The sequence below is a fragment of the Oculina patagonica genome, chromosome 4, assembly GCF_052425735.1.
Source record: "Oculina patagonica isolate OP01 chromosome 4, crgOcupat, whole genome shotgun sequence".
Classification (NCBI taxonomy): domain Eukaryota; kingdom Metazoa; phylum Cnidaria; class Anthozoa; order Scleractinia; family Oculinidae; genus Oculina; species Oculina patagonica.
In genome coordinates, this window is record NC_135761.1 from 21,151,044 (window position 1) to 21,176,428 (window position 25,385).

At 40.6% G+C, this 25,385-nt stretch overlaps 3 protein-coding genes across 5 annotated transcripts in view; all 3 read right to left on the bottom strand.

Annotated features, from left to right (window-relative positions):
- The window catches only part of LOC144651686 (glutathione synthetase-like), a 46,752-nt gene extending 41,690 nt beyond the window's left edge, over positions 1–5,062 (bottom strand). For both annotated transcript variants that reach the window (XM_078511633.1, XM_078511634.1), the window contains exon 1: positions 4,756–5,062. In XM_078511633.1, coding sequence (XP_078367759.1) covers positions 4,756–5,027 — 272 coding nt within the window. In that variant the 5' untranslated portion in view covers positions 5,028–5,062. The remainder of the gene's footprint in view (positions 1–4,755) is intronic.
- A 10,458-nt stretch (positions 5,063–15,520) lies between these two features.
- On the bottom strand, positions 15,521–20,158 carry LOC144651837 (uncharacterized). 2 transcript variants are annotated; one of them, XM_078511867.1, is made up of 5 exons: positions 18,249–20,158; positions 18,090–18,142; positions 16,612–16,701; positions 16,310–16,513; positions 15,521–16,035 (listed from the first exon to the last, which is right to left on the bottom strand). In XM_078511867.1, exons 1-5 carry the CDS (start codon positions 18,373–18,375, stop codon positions 15,682–15,684), a joined length of 828 nt encoding a protein of 275 aa, XP_078367993.1. In that variant the 5' UTR covers positions 18,376–20,158; the 3' UTR covers positions 15,521–15,681. The 2 variants fall into 2 exon arrangements, with proteins under 2 accessions (XP_078367993.1, XP_078367992.1); XM_078511866.1 differs by having other exon boundaries at positions 16,612–16,704.
- A 532-nt stretch (positions 20,159–20,690) lies between these two features.
- On the bottom strand, positions 20,691–25,030 carry LOC144651922 (collagen triple helix repeat-containing protein 1-like). Its single transcript, XM_078511995.1, has 4 exons — positions 24,956–25,030; positions 22,808–22,885; positions 22,206–22,415; positions 20,691–21,578 (listed from the first exon to the last, which is right to left on the bottom strand). Exons 2-4 carry the CDS (start codon positions 22,871–22,873, stop codon positions 21,213–21,215), a joined length of 642 nt encoding a protein of 213 aa, XP_078368121.1. The 5' UTR covers positions 22,874–22,885; positions 24,956–25,030; the 3' UTR covers positions 20,691–21,212.
- Between the last annotated feature and the right edge of the window lie 355 nt (positions 25,031–25,385).

Consider the following 25,385-nt stretch of genomic DNA (forward strand, 5'->3'; position numbering starts at 1 on the left):
GTTGTGATTACAAACTGAGTTAGAATAAACTACTGTTGGACCCAAGTTCTGTCTCAGCCTTACGTCTGTAGTACTGAAGATCCTCGAAGTTAGATCGCCGTGTACCTAGAAGCTTGTGACGAGGCTTCAATTCCGTAAGCAAGTGGGTGCTCTACCGAGTTAAATTCCCGATATTTCAGTCATATCTGAGTCATATTTCAGTGAAGTTCAGAGCGTTTCCAGTTACAGTCCAAAAGTCGGTTCAGACACACAAAGCAAGGAAAAACCTATCGTGACAGTGATTGGAGAACAGTGGTGCTTCTTGGATCTTCAAAGATGTTATCAAGGCAAGCAAGAGAACAAAAAAAGCCAGCTGAATCGACATACGGGATCGACAAACTATACAAATTAAAGACATATATGGCGGTTATGAATAAAGCACTGAACAGTACATATCTCAGTAAAGTTAAATGAAACGTTAGTCGACTCATGTGTGGCGTTTTCATGATCCGCCTTTTCCACTGATTTGCATTCGACCGTTGGCTTTGTTTGTAAGAGGAGAGACAAGGCAGGCAGCTTGTTATCCGGCGGCCGCGACCTTGTCTAAAAGCTCGAACTTAAGCTAAAACCATCAAAATCATCACCTCGACAACACCGGCCTCCGATCGAATAGATATTTCTGCGTGCCTGTGCCAAATTAGAGCTTCGTCTTTCGAACATTTTCTGAGAAAAGCGATCCTGAATTCACAATAATAGCTTTCGCAACGGGTGTTACTAATACCGTGAACGGTGACCGGGGACCGGGACCGGGAGTCTGGGAACGAGTGCACAGCGATAATCCCATTCTCGTCCCCATAACCCTTTCGTTTCTCTTTGCCGGCTTGGCACGAGAAAACGGAGGGCTCTTTTGAATTAATTCGAATTTTTTTGATTGGCTATTTGGAACAAAGAATTCCTAAACGGAAGTCGAAAACGTAACGACTCTCTCATACATTCTTTTGAAACATCATGACTGTATACATAAAGACCGGAAGTCCTAGAATCTAGGACTGGAAATCCTGTGTCCCAAGAGCCCTTCGTTTCCTCGTGCCAAGGCTCAGCCGGCTAAGAGAAACGAAAGGGTTATGGGAACGAGAATGCGATAATCCGTATAAGAATTCAAAATGGCGGACGAAAACACGGAAAAGGGTTGGGAACTAGTTTTGAGCACGCGCTGTTCATACTCGATCGTCAGAGCAAACAACATGGACGGTAAGGTCCAGGCCAAACGTCGAACTTCACATGAGAAGAACCTAATGCAAATCAGTAATTAGTTTTAGGTCATTTGCATTCAGGTTCGTCTCATGCCGGAAGTTCGACGTTTGGCCTGGGTCTAAGTGTAGTATATGAATGATTGTAACTTGAACGTTGACTGAAAAATTCAAAAATTCAGTTTTTTTCTAACATACATTGCAGGTTCGATAGAAGACCGATCTTCGGATAGGTGCGTATCCAGAACTAATCGAAAGCCGCACAGTATTTGAATAATCAATTCAGAACTTGAAGCTCACCGCGTTTTATTGACAATATTCGCGCCACTCATTATAATGCGTGTGTTTAAAGCATCGAAGGGCCTTCCAAAGATGACAATTGACTTATAATGTTCATTTCTCTACTGTTTACTATTTTCTTCGATACAAATGTATAATGGAACTTGTATTTCCTGATGTTACTTTGGGTTATTCTGTTGGGTTATCAGGAAGCAAATTTGTATTCGCATAAACAAGATAATCTGTCAAGTAACGTTGTTCAATGGTAATTACTAGCTCGTTAAGCAGATCTCTACATGCAATAATTTGAATAAATTTGCTGTTTATTTAGTTTACTGAAAGGCTGCCTTATTTAACTCAGTTAACTCTGCCTTATTTGTTTTAGCTCTGTCCATTATCGACGTCCCTGATAACGATGTTGGGCTCTACAAACGCCTGCACTTACGTTATCTTCGATTTCTCACCCAGGAATAAGCTTACTGTACTTCGCCTTGATACTTAAGAAAAGCAAGTCGTCCAATTACACTGCAAACGGCGACCTAGCATTAAAAATAATCTAGTTAAGTAAAGCTAAGCATTTACCTCAATCAGTAAGCTACATTTTACTCCGTTTCCGTATCTTCGTCCTCCATTTTGAATTCTTATAGGGATTACCGCTGTGCACTTGTTTCCAGACTCCCGTTCCCCGTTCCCCGTTCCCCTTTCCCGATTTTAGTAACACCCTTTCTCTACATGATCTTTGCAAGATTCTGTGGAATCGGTCAGTGTAAAACGCAGACTGCAGACTGCATACTGCAAACTGCAAACCGGGGGTAAAATGCAGACTGCATTCTGCAGACCAGGGGTAAATAAAATGAAGAGTGAGGGCAAAGTAACGAAATATGAGTCACAAAGCTACTTTTTCCCGCAGGCTCCAAAGATCGAAGGAATGTACGTCAGACAATTAACGTTTCGCACGAGCGATCACGAAAATGAACTGTCATATAAAATAGACTTTATACCGACACAAATGTGGTCAAATTTAAACTTTAGTTTACAGTCTTCTGCGTTTGTAAACCGGATGAAACTGAACAGTTTACAGATCATTAAGAAAAAATAATTTTTATCATGCCGACACAGCAAGATCACATGTTTACAGTGATCATATTATTATTCCGCTTTCAACTGTTTAAAACTGGCACAGATTAAACCCTTTCACAGTTCAGTTATCAAAAATGGCTTTGCTTCGCTAACTGTCGTAATAAAGCACCAAAAAATGAAAAGGTAAAAAAACTTTTATGTTTAGCGAGCGGTAAACAAACGAATGACGAACGTACGTAGTTCGTGCGGTATAAAATTAATTTCCGAAAGGGCTGTTAATCGTTAAGTTTCATCCGGTTTACAGACGCCGAAGTCTTGAAATTGAAGTTTAAGTCTCACAAGGTTAAGTCTTTATAAAAAGTAATATTTGACCACATTTGTGTCGGCAAAAAAATTTTTTATCGCCAGTTCGTGCGAAATGTTTTCTGACGTACATTCCTTCGAACTTTGGGAGCCGGCGGGGAAAAATGGCTTTGTGACTCATCTTTCGTTACCTTACCTTCGGTCTGCATTTTACCCCCGGTCTGCAGTCTGCAGTCTGCGTTTTACACTTACCGTCTGGAATATTGTACCGATCATGTCTAGAATTGGTGCAAGATTCTGGACCAAAGGAATTTGAAACATGCGAATAACAAAAGAAAATTTGACAGATCTGTCAAACATCAAACGAATAGCCTGCGAGCAGGCTCTCTATTCGGGGGCAACAATGTTTCAAATCCCTTTGGTCCAGAATCTGGCACCGAACATGTTGAGAAAGCTACCCTAGGGTTACCCTAGCAACCCTAGCACCTTGTAAACGCTCTGCTAGGGATAACTCGCCTACCCGGGACAACTTCATTTTGGCTCCAAAAAGCTAAATATGTTTAAAAATACCGACAAAAACAGCGAATTGTGACCAAGAAACATCGTGTTCATTGGAACGGAATTATTTTCGAATAACAGCTTCTTACGACAAAATTTTACAAGGTTTAATAACTGAAGCGTAGCCGGTGTAAGTTGACCCGGGTAGTAGAGTTACCCTACCTGCGAATTTTTGCTTGTAAACCCGGGCTATCTTCTAACCCTCTTGCTAGGGTAACCCTAGCACTAGGGTTACCCTACCTGCTTGTAAACAGGCCCTTTAATTTGGCACAGGGATACAGAAATATCTAGTCGATCGGATGCCGGTGTTTTCGAGGTGATAATTTTGATGGTTTAGCTTAGACAAGATCACGGCCGCCGGATAACAAGCTGCCTGCCTTGTCTCCCCTCTATACAAAGACAACTACGGTCGAAAGCAAATCAATGAAAAAAGGCTTAAAACGGCGCAGAAAGGCGATAAAATTAACGCCACACACGAGTCGACTAACGTTTCATTATTTTAACTGAGATATTCAAATCGAGATGAGCCTAAATGTGTATTGTTCAGAGCTTTATTTATAACTGCCATAGATTTCTTTAATTTGTATAGTTCGTCGATCTTGTATATTAACAGGGATTGAACTGCGAACACATAGTTTGGTTTGCCTGTGCTCTAATACAACACAAGTCCCACACGATCTATAAATCCACCACAGAGTTTTTCTGTACACACCTTTACCGCGGACAATTATCATGCGATTATCAATCACGCAATCAAGAACATTTATAAATTTAGCAGGTGTTGTGGTCTGGTCTTTGCCCGTTGTACCGTTGTACTGTTGAAATGCTCGGAGATATTAGTTTTGTTATAGGCTACTCTACAATCCGAGGATAAATATTTAAGTATTCACTTCACTCATAGTTAATAGAGGGAAATGGTTATGAAGCCCGACAAAGTTCTTTGTTGTAGGTTTTTGTTCGCTATTTTGGGGGTTGAGAGTGCACAAATCTTGACAACATACAATAGGTGGTTACAAGTGTTCATGCAACTAACCATTAAAAACTTTGTGACTACGTAATTCATGCATAGTGTATAAGCGCAAAACAAAAGATGTGCACTCTCATGGACCTTCCAACCCAAGACTTAGCCTCATTGTTTGCTCCTTTGATGTTTGGCGGGCTTCTTAACCATATCCCTCTATTAACTATGCTTCACTTCACAATGAATCGAAAACAAAATCCACACTCGAGAGTTTAGAATAATTCAATGCAAAGCGAACAGTGATTTTATACGTGTACAAGCCATGTAAGAAAATTATAGAAGTACCTCAAAAGCGCCTCCTTGATGAATTCGAAGTCCTGGCTAGCTTTGTGTACAAGCAGGTTAAAATCTGTTTGAACTTCTCTCGCAGCTGTGAAAAGCTTTTTTGGAAACGGAGTCGGGAGTAAAGTAAAGGGCCTGTGTTGTAAATTTCCATTTTGGCTTTTGTAAATCATTCCGTTGGCAAGGAAATAATCTCGCCCCTCGCAAGCCAGAAAATTGACATCGTCCGCTGAAAGATTATTACCGTAATGGCCGCTAACATGGGAAGTGGACATCTTTAAAGGGAACCGTCACTGAAAAGTAAAATAACAACAGCTGTTGACGGCTGTTATCCAATCACAAGCAACCAATAAATTGATGTTATAGTGTCAGTGGCCAGGGGCACCCAACAGACCGTTTCGGTGAATATTTGTTCGGAAGAAGGCGTATGGAAAATAAGGAATCCTACGGAACCGGAACCGGAAACGGAATACCACATTAATTTTTATACGTACAGAGACAGACATATAATGACACAGACTTACACTGTCAGACGGACAGTAACACAGACGTACAGATACAGACCTATAGTGACACAGAGTTACACTGTTAAACGAACAGTAACACAGACTTACAGAGACAGACGTATAGTGACACAGACTTACACTGTCAGACGGACAGTAACACGGACTTACAGAGACAGACGTATAGTGACACAGACTTCCACTGTCAGACGAACAGTAACACAGACTTACAAAAACAGACGTATAGTGACACAGACGTCCACTGTTAAACAAACAGTAACACAGACTTACAGAGACAGACCTATAGTGACACAGACTTACACTGCTAAACGAACAGTAACACAGACTTACAGAAACAGACGTATAGTGACACAGACTTACACTGTTAGACGAACAGTAACACAGACTTACAGAGACAGGCCTATAGTGACACAGACATACACTGTTAGACGAACAGTAACACAGACTTACAGAGGCAGACATATAGTGACACAGACTTACACTGTTAGACGAACAGTAACACAGACTTACAGAGACAGACGTATAGTGACACAGACTTACACTGTTAGACGAACAGTGACACAGACTTACAGAGGCAGACGTATAGTGACACAGACTTACACTGTCAGACGAAGAGTAACACAGACTTACAGAGACAGACGTATAGTGACACAGAGTTACACTGTTAGACGAACAGTAACACAGACTTACAGAGACAGACGTATAGTGACACAGACTTACACTGTTAGACGAACAGTGACACAGACTTACAGAGGCAGACGTATAGTGACACAGACTTACACTGTTAGACGAACAGTAACACAGACTTACAGAGACAGACCTATAGTGACACAGACTTACACTGTTAAACGAACAGTAACACAGACTTACAGATACAGACGCATGGTGACACAGAGTTATACTGTTAGACGAACAGTAACACAGACTTACAGAAACAGACGTATAGTGACACAGACTTACACTGTCAGACGGACAGTAAAACAGACTTACAGAGACAGACATATAGTGACACAGACTTACACTGTTAGACGAACAGTAACACAGACTTACATAGACAGACGTATAGTGACACAGGCTTACACTGTTAAACGAACAGTAACACAGACTTACACTGTTAGACGAACAGTAACACAGACGTACAGAGACAGACGTAAAGTGACACAGAGTTACACTGTTAGACGAACAGTAACACAGAAGTACACAGACAGACGTATAGTGACACAGGAGTTACACTGGTAGACGAACAGTAACACAGACTTACAGAGACAGACCTATAGTGACACAGACTTACACTGTTAAATAAACAGTAACACAGACTTACAGAGACAGACGTATAGTGACACAGACTTACACTGTTAGACGAACAGTAACACAGACTTACAGAGACAGACGTAAAGTGACACAGAGTTATACTGTTAGACGAACAGTAACACAGACTTACAGAGACAGACCTATAGTGACACAGACTTACACTGTTAGACGAACAGTAACACAGACTTACAGAGACAGACGTATAGTTACACAGGCTTACACTGTTAAACGAACAGTAACACAGACTTACAGATACAGACGTATAGTGACACAGAGTTATACTGTTAGACGAACAGTAACACAGACTTACAGAAACAGACCTATAGTGACACAGACTTACACTGTCAGACGGACAGTAAAACAGACTTACAGAGACAGACATATAGTGACACAGACTTACACTGTTAGACGAACAGTAACACAGACTTACAGAGACAGACGTATAGTGACACAGGCTTACACTGTTAAACGAACAGTAACACAGAATTACACAGACAGACGTATAGTGACACAGGAGTTACACTGGTAGACGAACAGTAACACAGACTTACAGAGACAGACCTATAGTGACACAGACTTACACTGTTAAATAAACAGTAACACAGACTTACAGAGACAGACGTATAGTGACACAGACTTACACTGTTAGACGAACAGTAACATAGACTTACAGAGACAGACCTATAGTGACACAGACTTACACTGTTAGACGAACAGTAACACAGACTTACAGAGACAGACGTATAGTTACACAGGCTTACACTGTTAAACGAACAGTAACACAGACTTACAGATACAGACGTATAGTGACACAGAGTTATACTGTTAGACGAACAGTAACACAGACTTACAGAAACAGACCTATAGTGACACAGACTTACACTGTCAGACGGACAGTAAAACAGACTTACAGAGACAGACATATAGTGACACAGACTTACACTGTTAGACGAACAGTAACACAGACTTACAGAGACAGACGTATAGTGACACAGGCCTACACTGTTAAACGAACAGTAACACAGACGTACAGAGACAGACGTAAAGTGACACAGAGTTACACTGGTAGACGAACAGTAACACAGAAGTACACAGACAGACGTATAGTGACACAGGAGTTACACTGGTAGACGAACAGTAACACAGACTTACAGAGACAGACCTATAGTGACGCAGACTTACACTGTTAGACGAACAGTAACACAGACTTACAGAGACAGACCTATAGTGACACAGAGTTACACTGTTAGACGAACAGTAACACAGACGTACAGAGACAGACCTATAGTGACACAGACTTACACTGTTAGACGAACAGTAACACAGACGTACAGAGACAGACCTATAGTGACACAGAGTTACACTGTTAGACGAACAGTAACACAGACGTACAGAGACAGACGTAAAGTGACACAGAGTTACACTGTTAGACGAACAGTAACACAGAAGTACACAGACAGACCTATAGTGACACAGGAGTTACACTGGTAGACGAACAGTAACACAGACTTACAGAGACAGACCTATAGTGACACAGAGTTAGACGAACAGTAACACAGAATTACAGAGTCAGACCTATAGTGACACAGAGTTACACTGTTAGACAAACAGTAACACAGACTTACAGAGACAGACCTATAGTGACACAGAGTTACACTGTTAGACAAACAGTAACACAGACTTACAGAGACAGACCTATAGTGAGACAGAGTTACACTGTTAGACGAATAGTAACACAGACTCTCAGAGACAGACCTATAGTGACACAGAGGTAGTCTGTTAGACGAACAGTAACACAGACTTACAGAGACAGACCTACAGTGACACAGACTTACACTGTCAGACGGACAGTAACACGGACTTACAGAGACAGACCTATAGTGACACAGACTTACACTGTTAAACGAACAGTAACACAGACTTACAGAGACAGACCTACAGTGACACAGACTTACACTGTCAGACGGACAGTAAAACAGACTTACAGAGACAGATCTATAGTGACACAGACTTACACTGTTAAACGAACAGTAACACAGACTTACAGAGACAGACCTATAGTGGCACAGACTTACACTGTCAGACGGACAGTAAAACAGACTTACAGAGACAGACGTATAGTGACACAGAGGGCCACTGTTAGATGAACAGTAACACAGACGTACAGAAACAGACGTACACTGTTAGACGGAGCAATACAGACGTACACAGACAGAACTATAGTGACACAGAGTTACGATGTTAGACGAACAGTTTAATTCAGACTTACAGAGACAGAGGTATAGTGACACAGACTTACACTGTTAGACGAACAGTAACACAGACTTACAAAGATATCTATTTTCCACCTCCTGTCATCCAAGAGGATGCAAACAGAGCATTCCATATGCCCAAGCACTGAGATAAAGGCGGATATGCTTCACCAATGAAGACAAAACAGACAGTAACAGTATCGGGAACATTTTGCCAGACAACAAATCCGAAAAGCGCAGTGCAAAACTCGGGAGGAGGCTTTAATACCAAGAGAACAAAACACGAATTCCAGAGTCCCCATGGGGGTTACATATCACCCTAGTCTCCCAAATATTGGTGCTATGCCGAAGGAACTACAACCGCTGCTACACTGTTCCGAAAAGTGACGAAAAGCAGTTAAAGAGAGTCCAATGGTGGCTTTAAGGAGACCTAAGAATCTAAGGGATTACCTCGTACACGCAAAATTAAGATCTACACGAACGGAAGAAACTCCTGTGGGAACAGTGAAATGCGGCGACAGACGATGTCAAGTTTGCGACTATCTTCAAACGGGACAAACCTTTTCATCGCACGGTACAGGAAAGCAATATTCAATTAATTTTAATCTGGACTGCAATACAACAAATGTTGTGTACATGCTTGAGTGCAAGGTGTGTGGTGTGCAGTATATAGGTTCCTCAAGCACCAAATTCCGGTTAAGATTCAACAAACACAAGAGCCGCCTTAGGGTCCACACCAGACTAAGAATGAACGAGAGACTGAAAGATGATCTCATTTACATTTAAACAGCCCTGGCCATAATGGACTTTCAGATGTGACTGTTAAGTTAATCGACAAGGTCAACGATGAGAAAGATCTATTAGACAAAGAAGGGCAGTGGGCATACAGAATGAAATGCATAAATCCCCACGGACTGAACGATAGTGATTTTTTCTATTGCCAAAATAAAGCAACGGGAGCGCGTAGAAATTAATTTCAGATTCCTTTAAGGCCCGGTAAAACGGGCAGCATTTTTGTTCAACTTGTCTCGCAACATTGTTGCATTGCAACAAGAGAAAACACGAGTTGTTGCCCGTATTACCACCGCGCGCTCAACTTGTCTCGAAGCAAATTTCGATGTTGCAAGCTGCAGCAACATGTTGCACAAAGTAGAACGGAGTTCTACTTTTTGCAACAATTTTTTTCAACTTGCAACACCGAAATTTGTTGCGAGACAAATTGAGCGCGTGGTAGTAATACGGGCAACAACTCGTTCAATTTGCAATGCAACAATGTTGCGAGACAAGTTGAACAAAAATGTTGCCGGTATTACCCTTTATGTGCACGCGAGCTCAATGTTATCGCGCGTGTTTAATGTAAGTGCGCGCAAAATGCTTAATTCAAACTTGTAGCCGTTTCTGTATATTTGGCGCGTGCGCAAAGTGCGCCATTACAGTATTCCATTACAAAATCGTTACAATTGACCGTTAGAAATCTCAAATAAAACGTAAATTTAGTGCGCGCTAGATAGCCTGAGCGTGGTACATAAAACTGCGCGCGCAGCGTAACCCGTGCGGTTTCGTTAACTAAATTTAAGGAACGAATAACGTCATATGACGTTATAATGACGTAAATCGTGACGAAATACGCGTCATAGCACCACATATGCGAAATGAAAAAAACTGCGATTTTGATTTTATCCAGTATTTTCTTTTCTCCGTTGCGAATACATTCATTGTTTTCGCGTTACCTACCCCTAAAGTTTTACCTTATATAGTAGTGTGGCGGGAAATTTGAATTTCTTTAATTACCTGTAACTTTACGCCATTTTATCCGATTGAGATGGGATTTTCACCAGAAATCATAGAATTCTATGCAGAAAACTAATATAAAAGTTTTACCATTTCTTTCCTGAATTTTCAGTGATGCCAAATTTGGAGATCATATATGACGTCACAATAGCAGTCACATGGGATGAAATGATCACCAACAAATAGGTAATTTATCAGCCTACTTCCCTGCCAAGTTACATTCCATACATTCTACTTCTGTCTATGGCCTAAAACTCTCAGTTTTGGAAGGTGCGGGAGCAAAAGCCCTAGAAACCGACCACCGTGATTACAAGAAATTCATATCTACATATATATATCTGAGGCCAGACAACACAAAAGGGGTCTTAAAAATTAAGACACTTGTCATAATATTAATCCAATTTCTGCGCATACGGGAAGGTAGTTGGGTTTTTTTTAGCCCTTTTAGTGGCAATGGAGACATGGGAAAACTTGTTATTACATTGTTTTCAACCTGAGCCTAGTTCTGGGAAGTTTTCTTGTGGTGATAAAGATAAGAACTTGTAAAATAAAATAAATTCAGTTGATTTCCTTTTTTTTGTTCAAGTAGCATTTTTATAGTAGTACTTTAGTACATTTAGAATTAATGTTTACCTGACTAAGGCCTAGTTCAGACATCGTGCTCCTGCCGTGCCGAACTAAATTCAGGAATTAAGTTCGACAAAAGCACGGCAGAAGCACGGCGTCTGAATCAAACTTTTGAATTGAGTTCGGCAAAGCAATTTAGTTCGACACGGCATGTCGTGCCGCACGACTCTGGCACGGCAGCGGTTCAAACATCGTGCTTTTGCCGCACCAAACCAAATTCATAAATTATATTAATGTATTTTGGCGGGATTACGTTCCCGCGAGGAGTTACGAGGAGACCCGAGAATAATTCTCCATTACGGAGTATGCGCACAACCTCGTTCCCAGGGTCTTCTCCGTTTTTAGCCGCCATTTTGAAAACGGAGAAGACCCTGGTGACGATGTTTTAATATCGTCACCAGTTGCATACTTAGAAGTATGCAAATTGAATTTTATTCTTGCCAGACGGCAAAAACCATGGCGGCCAGCCAAAGGAATACAATAAATATTTTTCTGCTAAAAAGCACGTCGAGGATGTTTCATTCAACGAAGTAGATGACACTAATGACAGAGAGCAGGGCGAAGAAGAAGCTAGCCGGTCTGAATCCGAAATAAGCAAGTTTTCGGAAACTAGTCGGGCAAACAAACAAACAACCACCGTACTCGCAAAAGAAAAAGTTTTTTTCTGTTGCTTTTCTTTGAGTTTTTGCTGCAAATTTGGAAAACGGCGTCATTGTTGGATCACCGCTGACTTATTGTTACGTAGATTCAGTACTCGTGAATTTGGCACGACTCTGGCACGACGTCTGAATCAGAGTCGTACTTCTGCCGTGCTACAGTCGAACCTAATTGCAATTTAGTTCGGCACGGCAGGAGCACGATGTCTGAACTAGGCCTAAGTCGCTTTTGTAAGGAATATTCTTTTTTGGCAGTTGACCTGTAGATGATTAAGGTCAAGTGTTGCTTTGTTTTTCTTTTTTGTGCACTTATGCAATGCCTTTTTGATACTGTGGATGACCCTTCTCTAACTTAGATTAAACAGATTTGTCATTAAATTACTGTTATTATTATTGAGTGACCTTGCATTTTTTAGAAAACTTTATGGTTTATCTATCTTTTAGGAAGTTCAAAGAGCTTGCATGAGAGGAATATTGGCCAGCGCCCATTCTGACCAGTTTCCAAGTGAGACGTCACTGGTCGTTCAGGTGAGAACTTGCTGCTCAATGAAAATGCTTGCAAAAGATTTCTTCATAGGCTGAAGGTTTGCTGTTACTGTTAATACTGTCAAAAACTTTTCTTTTTCCAGTTGTTCTTATCCTTCTAATCATTAATGCGGTAACACCCTCTTATATAGATATAAATTTTCACATTTGATTCTCTTTACCTTGATTTAGGTGGGGGCTGGCAGCCTTGGGGAAGGGGCGGGGTGTTCATATTTACTGGGAAAAGAGATTTAATGCGGTTTTTTAACTAATTTAGGTGGAATACCTGTAAACTAGCTGGTGTGACATTTCTGCAATGTCACACCTTATTGCTAAGTGTATGACACATTAAACGACTATTGTATTGTATTGTATTGTATTGTATTGTATTGTATTGTATTTGCAAAAGGCTGTGGCGGTACGAAGTTCCTGAAATTTTATGATCGACCTGACCGATTCTAAACATTTTTTTTCTTTTTGTCTCTAGGTCTTCAAGACATTTTATTTCTTTGAGAGCTTTAAGAGCAAGATTTATGCAACCTGTCTTATTATAGTGTTTATTATGTCACAGATTACGATATCATTATTTTTTCCGATTTCCCAGTAAACATTTGCCTCGCATCGCTCATGGTTTATGCTTTTCATGGGTCGACAATTCTTAGGAATAAGAATACTCAAACTATTCACATCTGTTAGAGTCCGAGGTAGTTCATTCCAAAGCCGAGTAGCTCTGAATATAAATGACTGCTGGCCGGTAGCTGTTTTGAAAAGCACGACATCCAACTTTGTCTTGTATTGATAGAATGGACGTCAGCTCTAACAATGAATTTGCTGCGCAGATATGCTGGGGCTAGTCCGTGCAAACATTTATAAGCCATTACAGCGTCTCTGACTTCAAGCCGCCAAGCAACCGGCAACCAATGGAGTTGTTTTAACGTAGAGGTGATGTGATCAAATTTCCTTGTTCCTGTAGCAACCGTAGCCGCAAAGTTTTACACTTTCTGAAGTCGAGCAATGTTGTTCTTTGTTGTACTGGCCCAAACTGATGAACAGTAAAGCATTTTGCTGAAAACCAGAGAATTGATGGTGGTTGTTAGCGTTGGTTTATCAAATAGATGTTTTACACGGTTTTATTTGACACAAGCTAGCAGTACACTTGGACACTACATCAGTCACATGTTCGATAAAACTTAGGTGTTCATCAACTACAACACCTAAGTCCTTCGCGGAATGTGACAGCCGTATCTTCTTGCCAAGTAAGGTGATGCTGAAATCCTTCGGCATGCATGCTAACATCTGTGAAGTTCCCAGCACTCCAGCAATAGCAGCTTAGTTTTATCTGGATTAATAAGAAGGCTATGCGTGCAACACCAGGCGGCAATCTTCTGGACATCCGCGTTCAATTTAGCTGCAGTCTGGTCTGCTTCCCGGACAGGAAACGACAAGTAGAGCTGCGAGTCGTGGACATAGCCCTTCAGTGAGCACCCGTCAGGGACAGTTGGTAGGTCAGGCATATACAGATCAAACAGATCGACATACCTCTGCTTTCAGTCCAGCGGTTTTGGCCAAGTTATGTTTACTCTGCAGGAGCCGTCTATCTTTCTCCACCACTCCACTGAAAGGCCTCCTCTTTTTAGTAACACTCTAATCTGTTTCTTTCCAACTCCGTAAATCTTCGTAAATGCTCGTTTGCATTTTTTTCACTTTCTGATTCGCGTCTCCAAAGGTGAAATATCGGATCACGGTTCTTGGGTTATCCACTCTGCAGTTCTGCCTTCTTGCATTCGCTGTTTCTATACGCGCGGCCAAATGTTCGTTCCCTTAGTTCCTTGCCCCCGGGTGGGGGATAGGGCCGGACATCAATGCCCGCCATCTGTCCCTATTCTTGGCCACAGCTGCTGCTGCAGCCCACGATGTTAGTCCCAGCTCAGCGCGTTCCTTCTCCACCGTTCTCCGCCATGTTTTCCTTGGCCGTCCCCTACTTCTTTTCCCGCTTGGTGCCCAGGATAATGCCACGTGTGGGTTTCGGTTTGGCGCCATACGCAGAATTTGACCTATCCACTTCCATCGCCTGCGTCGTACTTGTGAACTGATCTTTTCGATTCCTGCTTTTCTCCGAATTTCATCATTGGACACACGCATGGGCCAATGGACCTTCTAGATTCTCCTTAGGCATTTGTGAAGAGAGGTATCAAGCCTTTTTCATCCGCTTTTGTCATTGCAATGAATGACAATGAACACCAAGTGTGCAGTGATCGATGGAGCAGGAATATCGGATCTGATGATGGTATAGCTTATACCAAAATATAACAATCCATTTATCAAGATCCTCATTTTTGTCTGAATTGTTGGACACAATGAACTTATTGGGGTTATCCTTCATCCTTTATTACCGTGAAAGCAGGTGTGAAACAAGGTTGTGTAATGTCGGGGTTTCTCTGATCTTCCTGTTGATAATAGATTGGATTATGTGTAGGACTACAGAGCAAGGTCATCACAAGGATTCGATGGAAGATGATGAGTCAGCTTGAAGACCTAGACAAAGTTTACTGGGAATGTCCATATATTATCTGCAACACGTTGAAAGGCAATTCCTATACGAAAATTCTCTATAGTACAAAGCTGCTCCACTGTTTGCAATATCCTTCCTTCAGACATGGGTGAGAAGATAGCTAGCGTTCGTTTATTTAGCAAAATTGCTTGAATCTAATAGAAACATATGCCCAATCCTATTTAAGACGTCAAAATAACCTAATTACTGACAAATATAACTTATCACTCAGAAGAAACGCGTCTTAAATGAAAACCGCAGGCTCAATTATATCTTAGAGAGAGTATTATGAACGATTGAACTAGGAGGGTTGTAGCGGGTTTTTTCGTGTTCCGTGAAAGGCCTTTTTTACCTTGTGAATCATGAAATGGCTTTTTTTCCTTTGAAACGTGATTGAGGGTGATAAAGGGTTTTTCGTGATCCGTGAAAGGTCCTTTTTTCCCCGTGACTCGTGAAATGGCTATTATCTTTTTCGTGAAACGTGATCTAGACCCCCTTTACCACTCTCAGCTATTGCATGAACGTGTTTTTATTAGCTCCAAAGAAGTACAACATCAAAAACATACGTTTTCAAATTTTAATAAGACCAGACTGAACAAAAACAACAATTACAGTGACAAAAGGCAGGGCATTGTCATCGTGCAAATGTCTGTATCATTTTCTGGTCTTCTCGATGATTTGCGTAAAACCTTTTACTGCTGGGGAGCGGGTACTTCTTCTATCACAATCCGGGGCACTGAGTTCCAGCCAGAAGACGCATCTGCATTGCCGTAACCTCCGCAGTTTCCCACGTTGAACCCCACACGCACTCGTCCTTTTAGGATGTTCTCACAGTACCCTTCAAAATGGCGGACTCGCAGCGGTTCTAGGCCACTTACTCCATGAATGTAAACAATTCCGTCAATTGGCATTGGGCCACTGCACTCCGCGCCATTGAAGGTAAAAAACCATCGCTTGCAGCAATTAGTGCACCTGAAGATGCGGAGAGCTCCAGAGTAGAAAACACGCAGGGTGGTGTTGTCGTGCATCTTGTTAAAAAGACAATCCTATAAACAAATCAGGAATTAGTAAACAGGTTTTTTTTAGAAGATGTCAGTGTCTTTTCGGTTACTATCAAAAAAGTCTAGCTTACTTTTTTAAAGCTCGTAGGCAACAAGCACCTCCTAAATTATCAGACAGAATATTTAAACATTTTAATTTATATATATTTTTTTCAATCTGGCCGAGAACATATTCGGTTTTTCTTCTGCAAGTACCTTTGACATCGTTCACGTAGGAGTGTTTTTAAGATTTACGAGCTGTTCTGTCTGATTGCTTTACCTTTAATAATCCATGGTCGCGTAAATCCTCGCCTCTCCAAACACGCTGCTTCCAGTTGGAAGAGGCCTGGGTTCCTCCCTTTTGACCTTTTAGCCCAGTCTTTCCTGTTTCTCCTTTTTCGCCCTTCGCTCCATCACGACCGTAAGGGCCTGGTAACCCAGGACTTCCGGGAATGCCCGGATGACCGTTAACCGCTGGGCAGGCCTGGAAACGGAAAAGGCAAGAAATAATTGAGAAAAGAGGATCAAAACGGAAAAGGAATCGTTTCACACAAATTCATTGAAATTAGTTTTTCACCGAACCTTCTGAGTCGAGTTGGCCACAGCAGATAAAATACCAGTTGTGAATATTGTCAGCACAATCAACAATTGAGTCTTCATTTTCCACAAATCCTGCTAAGAATAAACGAATAAAACAATTTAATTACACAACTGGCGTACTTTGCTTGTCATGCACAAGCCGTAAAAAGTCGCAAGTTCGTTATTTGCTTTCTGTCTTTTATCTAGTTATCGTTTCTTTCTCTCTTTTTAGTCTCTGGCGGATTGATTCTAGCCAGGGCGAAAAAGTGGGTGCTTATAAGGTTTTCAGTGCTTTGTGTTCTGAGATTCTTGTTGCTTGGTTCTTGTACCACGTCATCACCTGAACTCACTTTCACAATCTAAGGCCGGGACAGACCATGAATGTACTGGCGCTCCTCCTAATATCTAATTGCCGTAACCGTTCATCAGTAGGATACCTAAAATGCGTGCAATTCCACATTTGGTTTCGGTTTTTTCATGATCAGCTAAAAAATGTCTTACAAAGAAATGAGCGCGATGGGATAATTGGGTCTGAGATGCAGGCATTAAACCACGAATTTGCACTCTGAAAATCGAGGAATCTTGCCAATGAAACGTTTTGTTAAAAAGGTGCTCTCATCGACGTTTTAATCGTGACATTTCCAAGGCGATTGAATAGCCAACCCTCAAAAAAGGTGAAAAAAGCTAAAACACTAAAGCAATTTCTACCCCAAACGAAATCATTCCTCCAAGTTAAAGTACATGCCTCGAAGTGGAAGAGAATGTTAGTTCGCATGTTCAAGTGAGGTTTTTGAGAGTTTGGCAACGATCTCTTCAGATAACGACCAGAAGAAGACATCTATAGCATTTAAATGTAATTTCTGACGTTTGAATGAATGAATTAGGCAGAAATTACTATTCTGACGGCACGGTTGAGAGGTTCGCGGGTTGTTATGGGATGCCTAGGTATATATAGGTTTTGGCGGGAGATTTAGGTCATTCTACGTCGTCAGTCCTCGTCTTCGCTTGCTTTTCTTTTTTATTTAAAGTGTTGTTTGTTCAGCTTTTGTAACTAGTCTATTGAAAATGCTCTAGATTATTTAGTACCCTTTCTCTCGGGGTCTCGTGCTGCTGCATTAGATGAGGAATACGTTTCCACTTATTTTTGGCCACTTCTAAAGGGTGGTTTTTCGTATCTGGCGTAGCACACAGCTTTTAAAATACTCTTAGAACGAACTGTTGTTTTTTGCAAGATTCAAGATTGTAATCAGGATACATTTTGTATCAGATGACTGTATAACGATACATTTTGCATCAGATGACTGTATCAGGATACATTTTGCATCAGATGACTGACTGACGCATCCTAAATAAACTCTTCACATTGAATGTCTCGTGTTAGTGTAGTCAGAATTTGCTCTTTTTTGAAAAAATTCATCGGTTGTAGTTGGATGTGATTTTTGTTCTCATTAAAAATATCGAGAAGCTCCGTGTTACCTTACCTTTGAAAAAGCTCGGCGCTTTGGTTGTCTGAGAGGAAACAAAAAGCTAAACGCTTGAAGAAAAGAGAAAATCGACTGTTAGTCAATATAGAGAGTAAAGCATTAAGACGAGAAAGAAAAAACAGTATAACAAATGAAAGCTTTTTCTTCAATACTTACTTGTCGCTGTTACAAACTGGAAAGAAAATATTCTTCCGTGGCTCACCAAATGTTTTGGTTTGTTCCTCTGTTTGTTTAATGAGCTTCTCGTCAGAACAAGTTTGTAAAATAGGTGAGTTATTCTCATTCTAACGCGCAATGTTATTGGATAAAATGGTTAGTTTTGTGGTGGATTTGTCCAATAAGATGAAGTCTCTTATCCTCGTTCTGTTGAAATTCCAGAGTTCACTTTGGTGATTATATCTGTGTAATTTCGCCTGAATAAACCAAAATACCGAGACTAGACGTCGTAGGACCCTATGTTCATAGCCTTTAAAAGCACACGCGCTTTACACTCGGGTTTTTTTACGTCGTTTGAAAACCCTGTTTCGCGGACTATGTTGATGGTTGATTTTCTAGTCGACAAGAATGATTTAGCCTCTTTGTATTCTCAAATGCAAAACATAAATACTTGTAGAAGTTTATTTAAGCGAAATATGTAAAACAGAGCTTTGTCCTTTATGGACACCTATTTATAAAATTGTCATTAATTGAGCCCTAAATGGTGAAATCATTTCTGATACTTTAAAGGTAAACCAAGTGATATGTTGCGATGTATTGGCATAAAAATATGGCTGTGTATATATTTAAGTGCATGCCAACCTGGATATGCTGTGTTACATTTTTGCAAGCAAATTAAAACTTTTTTTACTTGTTATTTTTCCTTTTTATCAGTTGTCGATTTGATCTTAGTCTATATATAAGTTTCGGTTTGTACGCACGTATTTAATAATACAACTAAACTAATTTCACTCACAGCAGCAATTTGTTCACATGTTTTCGATCCTGAATATTTGAGTTCTTGGTTACAGAAATTGTTTGACAATGTGTCACTGAGTAGCTAATAAATACAGTCTGTGTTTGTCGGCTTTCTAGTAATCCTTCAGAAATCGATAAAGAGTAACTGTAGAGGGAACAAAAATCCTGGTGACTTTCAAACCGAGAGGAAATGAACGCCGTGTTTATGTTAAACAAGTGCATGTTATCGTTACAGCATTTTTAACACAACAGCGAAACATGTTTACAAAAATGGCAAAAGGTCGTAAGCCTTTCTTTTGAGATTTTTGTACATCCAGTTCTGTATCAGCTTGAAACTTTTGTCCTTTCTTTAACTGAACAGATAAATACTGGCTGAGGATAAATTTGTTATCTTCAAAATGTTTAATCGTCTGCTGACCTATCTTCTACCCGCAGCAGAGCAGTCAAGAATCTAAGGAAGCCGAAGGCTAACTGAGAAAAACAGCTATAAACCGGCTCTAAAGCAAATCTTTAGGTTTTCTCGATCCTAATTTGTCACTAAAGTATTTTGCTTAACCTATGCTCAAAATATTTCACTTAAATCTTCAATAGTGCTCATCGAAAAAACGGACGACCAAAAACGAAAATGGTTACAGTCCTTGATGTGTGCACAAAATTTTCAGGTCTTCACCAAAAGTCGGCAACGACGTACACATTCGCAGAACATTCGCTTGACCACAACAGCCTATTGTGTAGTAGATATCCACTGCTTATTTGCTGGTCGGTCAATATATATGTTAACAAGCAATTTGTCCTGATCCTTCTGCAAATGGCCACTGTAATCCTACAACAAAACTACTTCGAATGTCTTGAAATTTTCAACCCTCAATTTACTCGTGTTTTGACCACTGCATTATTATTCTCTTGCTGACTCGTCTTCTAAGCAAATAAACTTTTTATGTAAATAGGTTTCTACCAGTTTACTGGGCAACATCCAATTAGATTGAAGACTGATGTTCCTGTTTGCTTGTCTAAACGAATCAAAATCAATTTTCGAGATGCGTTCATAAACGACACAATGATTAAAAATGAAGTCTGTCTTTTTGGCAATCATCTTGAATAAAAGGAAAGTAAACTAACACTGTGCATTTGTTTGCAGTTCAGATTTATACACAACTATTGACTTTTGGTGCTTAACTGATTATTTATGTGTAAATTACATTATCAGTAGATACCTTTCAAAGACGAATTTTCTCTATAATGTTCTCGTTGCGAAAATTCCTCTTTTAGGAAAGATCGCGCGGATCAAAAGTTTTCGTTCAAAAATGTAGTATTAAACTTAACCAGCTGAAGTAATAGCGGAAGTATTAGGCGACCTTGTCGTTGTTTGCTTGTGGGTCAGTCAGGCCTAGGTTCCGCGTATTTTGTGCTCGAGGGAAATTTATTTTATTTCCTTCTCTCAGACTCTTTCTTCTAATTTCGCTCATCGTTTCCTGCGAAGCCACTCATCGCGTTCTGTCTAACATCAACTCAAAATTGTTAGGTTAATGAATGATTTCTGTTTACAAAGGTATATGTAAAATATAGAGCTTCGCGCTCTGCTCCGCCAACACTACCTGTTCTGCAGGCTGTATGTGGCGTGTGTCGAAAATGGCCCCCTCAGTAATATCTGATGTTGTTCGTTAATTCAGTTAAGGAAAAAAAACTCTTCTTAAAACACTACACAAACATGCCGCATATATAGTCACATTACTGAACTTTGGTACTGTGTGAGTAGAGGGAGACTAACTATGACGTAGTCACAAAGATCTCAGTCAAAGACCTCAAACGTTTAACTGTGACATTGCTGTACCATTTATCGACTAACATTTATTTTACTTGACGTTGTTTTCGTGCTGTTATCGTGTTAGAGTCACGCAGGCCAGCTACATTTAATGGTGTTGCAAAAACTGGTCTGTGCCTTCGAACTATGCTATAAAGCAAAAAGATTATTTTATCCGCGGCGAGTACTAAATTCGACAGAAAGTATGAAGTGATAAGACTGTTGTGTTTTAATTCAGTGGAAACTGTAATAGAAACTCAAGTTGATATGGCTACTCCACTATGTTAGTTATTTTTGAGGTGTTTATCAAGTCAGTTAAATGTTTATTGCGGCAAAACTGTGACATATCAGTTTCTGATGTTTATTTACGGCTGGGGAGCGGCTACTTCTTCAACCACAATCCGGGACACTGAGTTAAAGCCAGATTCAGCATCTGCATTGCCATAACTGGGACCTGCGCAGTTTCCCACGTTGAACCCAACACGCACTTGCCCCTTTGGGATGTTCTCACAGTAGCCCTCAATATGGCGGACACGGCGGGGTTGTTTTTGGCTATAGGTATTAACGTCAATGGAGATAACTCCGTCAATAGGCATTGGGCCACTACATTCAGCGCCATTGAAGGTAAAAAACCAACGCTTGCAACACAGACTGCATCCCCGGATGCTAAGAGCTCCAGAGTAGAACACATGCAGGGAGGTATCTTTTTGTCTTTTTTGAAAGATACAGTCCTGTTTAAGGAAAGTAATCAAAATCAAATTAATCATGTCTGACCTAACCCACTCTTTTCGGCCGGTTGTAGAGTAACTTGAATCCAAGTCATATCTTAAAAAAAGTTTAGTAAAAGCTACTATAGGTAAAATATTGTCTCCAGCTTGTTTTATATACCTTTTATAAACTGTTTTATGGCTGTTCCTCACACTCTATATTATCAAAAATAGTATTTGTAATATATGCCAAGGGAATCAGTTGACTTTGTTTCCCGAGAACATTGAGATTCTCGGCGGGAAACAAAATTAACTAGTTTCTCGAAGAACCAGTCATTAGTGATTTATTATATAGCACAAGCGAGACTTACAAAAATGGCGCTCAACGGTCAACATTCGTGGGCAACATTGCACTGTTTCCCTCTCCATGACGTCATAGATTTTGCAATGTTGCCCGCTCAGAGACTTTTGGCGGGAAAGTTTTATTGTAAGATATCATGTGATCTATCAGTGGAAAATAAAGGGCTTTGCTTGCAGGGTACCTGCGAGACAGCTGGCCATGGTAGCTCAACGAGGTTGTACAAGATATTTAGTTAAGTCAAATCCTGGATGTCTGTAAACAGACGTTCTCTTGTCAAACGTCAGCTTTACCTGAATTAATCCCAAATCGCGGCCATCTTCTTTACTCCAAACACACTGTTTCCAGTTGGGAAAAGCCTGGGCACCAGCCTCTCCCTTGGTTCCCGGTTCTCCCTTGGGACCAGTCTCTCCTTGTTCTCCCTTTGCTCCGTCACGACCGCGAGGGCCTGGTATACCTGGAGTTCCTGGAATACCAGGAACACCGTTAGGTACTGGACAGGCCTGTAGTGGAAACAAGAGACGAGTTTTCACTGACACGCAGATGTTAAAAAGGAAAACGTTCCAAAGAATAGAACACGCTTAAAAAGCATAACATCTTTACCATTCTCATCCCCAAAGCCCTTTACGTTTTTCTTAGCCGGCGGGGCCTTGGTACAAGAAACGAATGGCTCTGGAGACAAAGCAGTTTTAAACAAATTTTTATGATTGGCTGTTTGAAATAAATAATTCTTAAACTGAAATAAAAAAAACATCATGACTGCATACATGAAGACCGGAAGTCCTAGAATCTAGGACTCAGAAATCCTGTGTCTCAAGGGCCCTTCGTTTCTCGTGCCAAGGCTTCGCCGACTAAGAGAAGCGTTAAGGGCTATTGGAAAGAGAATGCATTTTACCTCCTCAGCAAGTGTGACAGCGTACAAAGAAGCAAATGTCAATAATATCAGCGATTGAGCCCTCATGGTCAGCGGATTCTGTCAAGAGTGAAAATTGTCAGTTCTCATCACAAGAAACCCGCCTACAAAAGAACTCCTTTTTGACGGTCACTTTTTTTTACCGAGGAAAGTCAGTCAGTCAGTCAGTCAATCACCCCCACCCCAGTTAATACGAATATATTAGTGAACTAGTGAAATTTTAGTGTAATTACATCAAAACCATAGTTGATGTAAATCGCTTCTTGCTGAGTTCTACCTACCCTTTTGATATCTCTAATACAGCCGTTATGGTCACGCAACGCATTGCGTGACGACCTTGTGAAGACAACTGACTGACTATTCTCTGTCTGTCGCCAATTTTGTACGTGACCATTACCTACCAGTGACCACATTGACTGCATCGGCTGTTAATTTTCATGACAAATGCTTTTTGGAATAAGGGCTTTTAAAGAGGCCGTCTGAATAATGATTATTTTCCAATCAAATATCAGTGTGACCAGCTTGCATTGCGAGGGTGAGTCACTGTCGCTAAGTCGCCGTAACTTTGGGCGACTTAAGGCGACTTTAGGCGATTTTAGCTTATTTTGTTAAAAATTACGGGCGATTTTGGGCGATTTAAGGCGATTTTGGGCGACTTTAGGCGACTTTGGGCGATTTTGAGCGACTTTAGGCAATTTTTGGTGACCTTTTAGGCAATTTAGGTTACCGACCTAAGTACAGTTGTGGTATACATGTACATGGAAATCATCATGGTACACCATAAAGCATTGTTACAGAAAATATCTATACTATCTATAAAGCAACTTAGAGCGACTTTGGGTGACTTTAGGCGACTTTGGGCGACTTTAGGCGACTTAAGGCGACTTTGGGCGACTTTGGGCGACTTTAGGCGACTTTGGGCGATTTTGGGTCCCAGAGTAGGACTAACATCTCTGATGACAACCTTACTGGCACAGCTCACCCTTGATACGATCTAAACTCGCCTTCTTGGGTTCTTGATATCATGTGATATGTGATGTTCCCGAGGCTCGAAGAACTGTATCTAGCAATTATTTTGCGTGTACAGCTTTGGCTCTTTGAGCTCGCAGTATAGTTTGTGGGAACGTGACGGAATGAGAATATTATTAAAGCCGATTTACACGGTACGATTGTTTGCAGCGACACGCTACGAAAGGTACGATATAATAGGACATCACACGCGCGCGACATTTCGCAACGACAAAACAGAACACTGCGGGCCGGACTAGGACTTTTTAAGTACATACTGAAAAAGGTTGAACGAAGTTCTAAGGAAGTTACTATTGTTGTTAACTGAATATAATTCTACCATAAACTGCTGCTTTTTTGATTAATTTTTTAGATTATAAGACGATGGACGAAAACGAAAACATACCTATACTGCTCCAAGCCAAAAACGACTTCTTGACGAGTGAACATTCACTGATCACGAGGAATTCTTACTGTCAGGGATTTTTAATTTATTTTCCCTTTTAAATAGCATTCCTTATTGCCTAAAGAGCACGTTTTCTCTTGAAATGAGGACCAAATATGGTAAAAAAATGTTACTTATATCAAGGTAAATAACTGCGGAGGTCGTCCAAGGTTTATAATACTGCTGTTATGCTTGAAAAGCTGCCAATGCCAACGTGTCAAAACTTGTATGGTGTTTTAACGACTTTTGACCTTTAGCTAAGAACCATCTATTTTCGCTTTTCCAAATACGGTCTTTCATTTAAAAATGGCTGATTAGGCTGGCATAACTTGACTTAACGGTAAATCGTTTAAGCGTTGGATTACGAAATTTAGCCACCTAAAATTGAAGTGAGCGGGAGCAGGTAACTTATTTCGCATACAAAGTGTTCTCATATTACTAAAACTTGCGATTTGTTTCCCTTATATTGGTTTATAGCCTGAGGTTCAGACGTCCCACTCAGCGGTCGAGCTGCTTCAATCTTTATACTTCGAGAGGTACTACATCAGGCAGCCGTTATATCCCCAGGCTCCGCGCGCTCACTTTTAACTTCTCCCTATTTCCCAGCCCTTACGAAAAAAGAGAAAGGCCTCTGCGGAGGAAAGAGTCTTATAAACACGATAAAAGACGTAACTTACTGCACTGCACTTTTTCTTCTTTGATGAGCCTCTTTTGCGTCAAGTCAGATCTCCGTTAGTAGTTGGTTCTCTGTTGAGAATGGGATACGATCTTAGACGTTTTCTCTTTAAAGGGGTTCTAATAAGCCAATTAGAAAACAAAAATGACAGCTGACGGCTAACAGTTGACAAATGAGCCATAAATGTAAACGCGATCATTGAGCAGAGCTTTCTAGCGCCAAATGTTGCCTAGAAACAGCATATGCCAAATGGCGTTTCTTAAGGGAAGGCAGAGTTTTCTTCATTCGAAATACCTAAAATTATTTCTTATCAGATAAATTTTAGTTCCCGATTCTTTAGATAAGTCTTAAGTTACAAAAAATAAAAACGTGACGGAATGAAATATATTAATGAGAAAATAGAAAACTCCTGACAGCTGACATTCGTCAAA

What these genes read in the sequence shown, in the direction of transcription:
- LOC144651837 (XM_078511866.1), bottom strand. Translation starts at nt 18,375, where the DNA reads ATGAGAATAACTCACCTATTTTACAAACTTGTTCTGACGAGAAGCTCA. An exon ending in CCAGTTTGTAACAGCGACAA is followed by an intron (nt 18,143 to 18,248) that starts GTAAGTATTGAA and finishes CTTTTCTTCAAG; the next exon opens with CGTTTAGCTTTTTGTTTCCT. An exon ending in AGCGCCGAGCTTTTTCAAAG is followed by an intron (nt 16,705 to 18,089) that starts GTAAGGTAACAC and finishes GTTTATTCTTAG; the next exon opens with CAGGATTTGTGGAAAATGAA.
- LOC144651922 (XM_078511995.1), bottom strand. Translation starts at nt 22,873, where the DNA reads ATGAGGGCTCAATCGCTGATATTATTGACATTTGCTTCTTTGTACGCT. An exon ending in CTGTCACACTTGCTGAGGAG is followed by an intron (nt 22,416 to 22,807) that starts GTAAAATGCATT and finishes TTTCCACTACAG; the next exon opens with GCCTGTCCAGTACCTAACGG. An exon ending in GCGATTTGGGATTAATTCAG is followed by an intron (nt 21,579 to 22,205) that starts GTAAAGCTGACG and finishes TTCCTTAAACAG; the next exon opens with GACTGTATCTTTCAAAAAAG.